General features: G+C 35.7%; 1 protein-coding gene across 1 annotated transcript; it reads right to left on the bottom strand.

The window, feature by feature from the left end:
* Positions 1-433: 433 nt before the first annotated feature.
* LOC131162368 (transcription factor bHLH95-like) lies at positions 434-2,706 on the bottom strand. Its single transcript, XM_058118773.1, has 3 exons — positions 2,249-2,706; positions 1,555-2,031; positions 434-789 (listed from the first exon to the last, which is right to left on the bottom strand). The coding sequence occupies exons 1-3, from the start codon at positions 2,555-2,557 to the stop codon at positions 691-693; spliced, it is 885 nt and encodes a 294-aa protein (XP_057974756.1). The 5' UTR covers positions 2,558-2,706; the 3' UTR covers positions 434-690.
* Between the last annotated feature and the right edge of the window lie 6,470 nt (positions 2,707-9,176).

The raw sequence follows: 9,176 nt of genomic DNA, 5'->3' as shown, positions 1-9,176 counted from the left end.
TTACCACCTGAGCTTATGCCCAGGGGCATAACATTTGCATTTTTGCTACTTTTATTAGTTGGATATTGTTTCTTAGTTGCCCAATATGCATTATGATGCATAAGACTAGTGTGGCTAGTCTTATAGCCATGTTATAGAAACTTTTTTTTTTTTTTTAATTTAAGGGATACTTGATGATCACACAACACTCCCGAAGCTAACACTTTTCCTTTTTACCCAACCTACTTTAAATGTATCACATCTTCCTCATTCAGTTCAAACTCCAAACCCAAAGAAAATAATAATAAATTACACTAGAAACTAGTGTCAATATCCAAATTTGAAAATATGAAGTGAGGGTATGATTCCAAATATGCTCATACAAATTCAAAGGTGATTCATCAATTTCAAGCTGAGATTCATATATATGGAGACCAATTTTACAGGCAACTTCTTCACTCAAAATAATAAGTAGTACTATTGGATGCATAGCAATGAGTTCACTTATTGAGAAGTCTTCATAGAAGGTGGGTTGAAAAGTGCCAAACCCTTTCATCGTACATAATTTTCTACATAAATCTTCCATTGAGAAAAGGGTTAAATATAAAAATAAAAATAAAATCTTTATTTCATGAGAATAAGATTTGAACCATAGGTTTCTCATCTTACCCTATATACTCTAGTTCTTTACCAACTTAGGCTATGTGAATATCAATATGAGGAGAGCAATAAACTCATTTCCTCTACTGCCAACTTGAATACTTCCTCCACCGTCGATGCCTCTTGAATTTGATTAGACGACCCACCAGCCTGTATATATAATGATGCCTTATTTAGTGAGTAACAAATATCTATATTCAAGGATGATGCCATAGAGAAATTCATAAGTACGTGTATAAGTCGATTGAACCAATGAGTAAATATTCTTTTGGTGCACCAATTAAGAATCCATATGCCAAATATGGATATGACATTTTCCCAATTATTGGGCCATTTCCAAATACAAAATTGACAACACATAACCATACTTACACAAACCTATCTCACAATTATAGTGTTTACTACTAGTGCTTGCGGTTTTTTAGCTAGTGACTCGGTGTTGTAGGAACAAAAGAAATTAGGGTTACAGGAGGAGGAGGAGGAGGAGGAGGAGGAGGAGAAGGAGAAGAGGGAAGGGGGTGGGGAAGAAAGAGGGAGAGAGAGGAACTCTGGTTGTTTGAGCTGATCTTACATGCAAGAGGTAGAAGTATGGGGGAAAGAAGAAGAGAGAGAGTGGGGAAGAGAGAGGAAGGAAGAAGAAGAAGAGTGGAACTCTGTTTGGTTGAGCTGATCTAACATGCAAGAGGTAGAAGTATGGGAGGAAAGAAGAAGAATAAGAAGATTGAGATGCAGTTTTCATAGAACTCACTAAAGTGTCCCAGACACTTTTGTAGCACCCCCAAAATTTTCCTTTCCCGGCCAACACAGCCCCCAAAAGAAAACCCCAAAACGAAAACTAAATCAAAAGAAAATGAAAAATATAAACATAAACATAAAAAGAGAGATTAAAAGACGGAGGGGGCAGATGAGACTTACACCGCGGGCATGGATCATATACATGCAACGATACTGATCAGATGAAATGTGAGTAGAGATCACATCAAGCTTGTGCTTGTCCAGTATGTAGAAAATGGTGGTCAGCAGCCCCGGCTTCTTGAGCGAACACACACTGATATGCGCATCGTCTCCGCACATGCTCGCCACCACATTCCCCGCAAGCCATGTCCTAAAGTGAGAGTAGTTACAATCAGCCAGAGATATCATAGGACTTGTTGGGATTTTGTAATCGTATGAATGCGAGTAAGCTTCCGAATTCTCTCCGACGGGCGGCGGCAACTCCTTACCGCCCACAAACGGTTCCCATGATGGTTCAACAGCTAGGCTACTTCCACAGTTGAAGGTGGTAGCAGTGCCCCGGAGCCTCTCGAGCTTTCGCTGTTGCAGAATTTCGACGGACTGTTGCAGTGTTTTTATGTAGCTCACGGCTTCGTCTACTATGCTGGATTTATCTGCCTGTAAATAATGCATGCACATCATATATATACATTGAAATTAAAATTTAGCCCTAAATACTACGTTTGATGGTACAGAATATATTGAAATCTCAGTTTAATTCAATTTTGTTCTTGAATACAATCAATCTGCCATTGTATTCAAGCCCTCTACATGATAGAATTATATGGAATCTTGAATTTAGAACAAAATTGAATTAAATAAATTGAATGTATACCTTATCAGGGAGATGAGGAAGCAAAGCATGAAGATTGTTAAACAGGTCCCTCATCTTCTTCCTGCGCTCCCTCTCCGTCCATATGTGAGTCTCAAGCTCTGCATCATCCTCAGTACCACCACCCCCAGCAACTGTTTTGCAGTCAATCGAGTTCTCACGATCCCCACTTCCATTATTTCCCCGGTCATCAGCTCCCTTTCTACCCCGCTTCCGCTTCACCGGCATTGGTCTTGGCGGTTTCATGCTCGAGTTTCCTCCGCTACCACCCGCGTGACCGAGGCTGCCAATGGTTTTCCCTAGCATTTCCATGGCGATCCTCTTCGGAAACAGCTCTGATACCTGCCCTGTGACGGAGATGAAGATGGAGACCGGAGGGAGTTATATACAAGTGAAGAGAGAGAGAGAGAGAGAGAGAGAGAGAGAGAGAGAGGTGACGGTTATGGCGTGGGAGTGGGTTTGAGAGGGAAAACCCAAAATACAATCATAAGAAGATGCCTTCGTTGGGCTACCCAACAAAAAACGGCTGGTTAGCGCGTGTCCTTCCTCACCCCCCACTCCCCCCTCTCTTCCACTTTTACCCTTCTATGTCCAATTTATATAATATATATCAATAAAATCAAATCAAATAAAATAAAAATTCATGGTTTTCACTTTTCAAATACAATTAAGCTAAGTTCAAAATCCTAAACATAGACACATATGAATTTTGATAAAATATAGTATAAAATTATATTGAGTTGTTTTGAAATTCACATAAATTTAGATCTAAACATGAAATTTATACACCAAAAAATTACCTTAATTTATTTATTTTTATTCAAAAATATGCTTTTGTATATTTTCAATTAATCTAAATTTTTGTTTTACTCGTAAGATGATCAATTGTTTATGAATCAAATACTTTATTTTTACAACTATATGTGATTTAATTTTTTTTTTCTATTATTCAGGAGGCATTTTATACGTTTGCTTAGCTAAATTCATCTTTCAAACTTTTTTTAATCATCTTATTCTATAATATACTAAAACTTATAACTACCTTATTTAATTTCTTACCACATAGTCGAAACCTAGGGAAAATGGTTGGAGGGTTTTTTCATTAAATTTCAAATTTTTTTATACGTAAATATAAGAATTTTTAAAACTTTTTCTCTTATGATCCATTATTTTGCGTTTATTTTAGCTACTATGCCTAAATCCTTATCGATAGCTAACATTTTTGCCTGAGAAAATTTTTTTTGTTTAGATTTTTCAAATTTTATGGTGTCAATTTTTCAATTTTTTCATTAACATTTTATTTTTAAAAAAATTTAGTTTTAAATTTCACCCATTTTTTTATTTTATTTGATTTTAAAATAAATAAATAAATGATGTCATTTTAGTTAAACATTCAAAAAAAAAAAAAAAACTTTAAAGCACCAAAACCCCTAGCACGCCTTGGTCGTTTGTAGCCATTGTCGACCACTCTTTCTCCCCACGTTGTCCCAAAACCCTCTTCCATGCAATTCCCATCTCCCCTAAACCCTACCAAAAAAAAAATGGATCTTGTCTCCCTCCCTCTTGATCGTGGCTCCCCTCCTCTACATGCCCCCGCTGTTTAAGCGCCATCTGGCAAATTTCAATTTGAATGCTCAAGATTCATCAAGACGTTCCTATCATTTGATTTAACAAAACATTGTCGTTTTGTTACATAGAAACTATTAAAGTTGTTTTAGGAAGTTTAACGCTCTTCCTAGTTGGGACATAAAGAATGACAGATAGTATCTAACAACTTTGTCCCTTCCTCTAATTTTGGAGGGAGTTTAAAGATTAACGGAGAAATTGTTGAATCCTTTTTTCTCTTCTATCACTCCTAGTTACTAAAAATTCAAACGCCAACATGACCGAAGCTTGGTAATCATACTTGAAGAGTCATATATAACCTAGGTATCACTGAAACTTGTGGTAACTCTATAAGTTTGCTAAAAAATCATATTATTGAAAAGTATATAAAGATTAACACCAAATTATCACCGAGAAAACCAAGGGTGAAATCTTGTCAACAAATTTAATTGTAATTAATTCAATGCAATGTACGACAAACATATAATAAATAATTACAATAATGGAAACTAAATCAAGTGAATAACAAGGTCAAGTAGTCTAGGGCTATATATAAAGCAAATCACTAGTACCGTGGTCACTTACCTTGCCGCCAACATCTTCACTTCTAAGATGCTCAAGTGTGATATTTTATAATTTTAGATCAAATGTCATGGAGGTTGGCCCTAAAGCATCTCAATGCACAACACAACTCTATGAGACAATATCCATCGAACCTGAGTAATACTTCGTCCCTTAAATCCCTCATTGCTCTCTTGAGTTACTAACAAGAGAATTGATGCAATAGTGTCAGTGTTTCTAATCGTTAGGAACATGGTGTCTGCTATAAAAGAGAAAATAGATATAAAGTTTTATTATTAGCTTTCTCTATAGATCTTGAAGCTCCGACCACTCAAATAAATATTGAACTAGGAGAGGTTAAGACAAAATTTATCATTTTTTGTTCTACAACTAGGGCGGTAGTCAAAATCCCTAAAACCGCATCAGTAGTTTATGTTGAGTTACATAGAATCGCGACCATCTCTCTCATTTCCCCTTCCTCTCCCTTAGGGCCCTCTCTCAACCAAGTTCTCCCACATTGCTAAAGATTAAGCAATCCATGGACCACCAAATCCTCCCCATCTTCCTCCTTCCCCTACCATCTGTAAATTTAAGAGATTGGATCTTAAACTCACATGCGTGAATAGACAATCACAATGCCAAATTGGTCCTTATATGAAGCCGATATCATCTAACAAGAAAACTATTTAAGTGCCTCAAAAAAAGAAAAAAAAAGATGATGAATAAAAAATAAAGTACATTATTAGGGTTACAAACGAATCAAGTCACAAGTATACAACTCGGTAGCTCAATTCGGCAAGGACTCAGTTTAGTTTGTCCATTTGCTAGAATAAGTACTTCCTAATCTTATTTTCAAGTTGTGTTGAATAAATGAGTGAGCATACACAAGTTTGAGCTCGACTTGTTTACGCAAGTGAACAATCCGTTTATAAACTCAAATGGGAAGCTTACTAGTTAGCTTTTAAAAAGCCTAAAAATGAGTGGTAAAGAAGTCAATTAGCACCACTCAATCTCACTCTCTTTTACCTTAATCTTTCACTATTTTGCAATTTCCCTTAATTCAACAACCATAATCCTAACTCTATACTTCAAGCACCAAGAGCTAAAAAAAATTAAAAAAGAAAAAGAAAAAAAAGAGCAAGTCCATTCATACAAAGAAGAAATGACTCACTCCGTATTTATGTTCATACACGTTCGTTTTATTTATCTCTAAAAGAAAATCAAGTACTAAACCTTACAAGTTTAACTCAAATCCAGTCAATGCTTTTAAAGAACAAGTTTAAATAAATATATATATTCAAACTTAATTTAAATTTTAACTTTTACTCAAATTTAATTAAAATAAAACAAACAAACTTGAGCTCATTTCAACTCTTATGTAATTCAATGAATTGAGGGAATGTATTCAAATATAAGAATGGCAAAATCGTAAATTGGAGAGGGAGAAGAGGGTGAAGGTAAACATTATGCAAACAAAAGGAACATAAAACGCATCACAGAAAAAGAGTTGTGGTGCAGCAGAAGCCATGATTCAGCCGTTACTCTTCTACCCCCAAAAAATATATAAATTAATAAACAAATAAACTGGCATTTGAAACTGCGGCTATGGCTAAACCACCCTCCTCCTCTTTTGCTTTGTTCTCTCCCCTGCCCCTCTCAATTGTGATCCCTACTTTTTAAGTCTCTCTTTTCTTTTCCTTTTTTATCCCTTGGTTTCGTAGATGGCATATCTCATTATAAGAGAAGAAGTGCATTCCATTCTCTCATCTGATATTTAAAAATTTGGATTTTAAGTTTAAATTTATCTAAATTTGACATAAAATTCAATATCTGATAAAAAAAACTCGTAAGTATAATAACGATGTGTTTGGATAGTATTTAAATTTGAATAAAATAAAAAGCAACTCGGTACACAAAGTTTCTGCAACACAGGGTTCGAGAAAAGAGTGGACCGCATTGGGTCTATAGTACATAGCCTTAGCTTTCGTTTTTGCAAGTGACTGTTTTCATGTCTCGAACCAATGAATTTGGATAAAATGTAATACAAAATTATACTGAAATTTGTTCAAATTCAAATTTAAACCCTCAAATTTATTCTCTCAAAAGTAACATAAGTTATTTTATATTTCTTGTGTCCCAAATCCGTTTGTTTGAAAAGGAATCAAGTTTTTTTTTTTTTTTTGAAAATATATATATTTAAAAAAAAAGAACAAAAAAAAAAAAAAACCCTAGCCCAAGCCTTGGAGTCTCCCTTTCTCTCTTTGGTTTCCGGTTTTTGAGGCTTTCAAATTTGGAAGGTAGCCCTAAGCTTTTGAACTACTTGTAATCATTACTATTCTTCCAACTTTGGAAGCCTCTTAAAAGTACGCCCTTTTCACTGAAAGCTCTGCTTTTGCTCTAAATTGCTCCTATTTAAGGCCCATCCCTCTCTTCCCTCCTCCTTATTTTTTGCACCTTTAAAAATCTTAAAGGAAAAAAATTTAATATTTACCATGAATTTAGTTGCCCAAAAAAAAAGTAAAAATATATAAAATATGCTAAATTAATAAACAAAAAATTAATTTTACGCTTCGTTAATGTTTAATTATTATTATTATTATTATTATTATATCATATTTAAAATTTGTATTTTAAATAGTATTTAGTACATGGAGAAACTACAACGAAAAGTGATTTTTCTTATTTTTCTTTCATTTCTTTTTCCTCGATCAAATCCTTCATCCAAACAAACCCATAGGATTTATGTCCATGTTATTCAAGTTTCTTTTTTATTAAATTAAACTTCTTTGTTATTAGTAAATAACAAAATGTTGGGTCAGAATAATGTTTGATTTAATAAAAAGTTTTATTAAAAAACCACTAGGTACAAATATTTTAAAATAAATAATAACATTATCTATAAAATAGTTTAAGAATATAGAGTATTAGTATGTTACACAGTATGGCAATATAGCCATATGTATAGTTATACTAATGTATTATTATAATATTGTGCTATAATATTAGAGTTTCATAATGTAATATTTGTTAACTTTTTGAGTCCGATCTCTGGTTTTGATTATGACAAACTGTATGTTACTAATATGTGTGCCTAGTACTTGAACAGGTTAATCTTTCATATCACACACATGAAAGTGAATAGAAGTCAGAACGGACTTAAAACACATTATCCTGACTGATTCCATAAAAAGTCATGTTGGGCAGAATGGATCTTGGAGCAACAATCACACACGAAGAAAAACAAACACATCCACAATGGAACACCGAAAATTACGTGGTTTGGTCGAATCGACCTACGTCCACGGAGCACACACCACTACACTATACTGGGAGAAAAATTTACAAGGAGCCTCACTTCTCAACTCTCTCTGTTTCTCTCTCAACTCTCTGCTCTACACACACTTTCTGCGTACAACACAACTCTCATTGACGCAGCTTACACACACTCACAACTCACAACTCACAGCTCACTACAACATTACGACTCTCTGCTCACAGCACTTTGTTGCACACACACGCACATATATATATATACACAGGGAGGAGAAAAATTCAAAGACGGTGACTACAGTTTCAGCAAAGTCTGCAGAGTAGGTGGTCGCCGGTCTTCAATGTCCAAGTTAGCGACTGAGCTGGTGCGGCTGTCGGGGACTCCACACCTACAATCTCAACAATCTCCCACTTGTAGACGGAGACAGCATCTCAACCAATGTATAGGCAAATGATGTGTTCGTGTCTGTCTTCAAGCATGAATACCAACTGAATTTGAGCACAATTTCAGTTTCTCTCTAGTCACCACCTTCCTGTCTACTAGATTTCTGCGGACTAATCTGATGGTTGTCAATTTCACAACTGGTGCAAAGATGTCGGTGCAGTCAATCCCTTCCTTCTGTTCGAAGCCTTTGACTACCAACTAAGACTTGTACCTTCTGGAGCCGTCATGCTCCTCTTTGATTCTGTACACCCACTTGTTATGAAAGAACTTCTTACCTTTAGGCAACTCAGCTAATTCCCACGTTCTGTTGGAGGTGAGGGACTTCATTTCATCCTTCATCGCAAGCTCCCACTTGCTCGCATCCCCTGCCTGACATGCTTCATCATAGCATTCAGGCTCTCCTCCATCTATAAGAAGTAAATAATTTATATACATTCTGTTTGGTACATAGGGTCGAGTAGATCTCCTAAGCTCCGAAGTTGGAGTAGGAGGCGGTGGTGCGACGATCTGCTCCACTGGTTCCTCCGCCTGAGGATTCTCGGCATTTTGTTGTTGTGTCCCGACATATTCTAGGACATCATCCATATTCACATAGGTTGATTCTCTCTGAACTGGTTTTGTGGATTCTTCTGCGTGCCTATCTTTGTACATCACTTTTTCATCAAAAATCACATCTCTGCTTCTAATCACCTTTTTGTTTTCATCATCCCAAATGCGGTATCCAAATTCATCTCCACCATAACCTATGAAGGTGCATTTTCGGGATTTTGGATCCAGCTTATCCTTGACATCATTGATATGTACATATGCAACACAACCAAAAACTTTCAAATGTGAAATCCTTACCTCTTTGTTACTCCAAACGTTTTCTAGTAAACTATAGTCCAATGGTACTGAAGGACTTCTATTAATCGAATAAGCTGCTGTGTTGACTGCTTCTGCCAAAACATCTTTGGCAAGCCTGACTGTATACGCATGCTTCTGGCTTTTTTGTCAACGCTCTGTTAATCTGCTCAGCTACGCCATTGTGTTGAGGCGTGCCTAGCACAG

Source organism: Malania oleifera, chromosome 8 (genome assembly GCF_029873635.1).
Source record: "Malania oleifera isolate guangnan ecotype guangnan chromosome 8, ASM2987363v1, whole genome shotgun sequence".
Classification (NCBI taxonomy): domain Eukaryota; kingdom Viridiplantae; phylum Streptophyta; class Magnoliopsida; order Santalales; family Ximeniaceae; genus Malania; species Malania oleifera.
The sequence above is the reverse complement of the archived record's forward strand: the minus strand, read 5'-3'. Positions and strand labels throughout refer to the sequence as shown.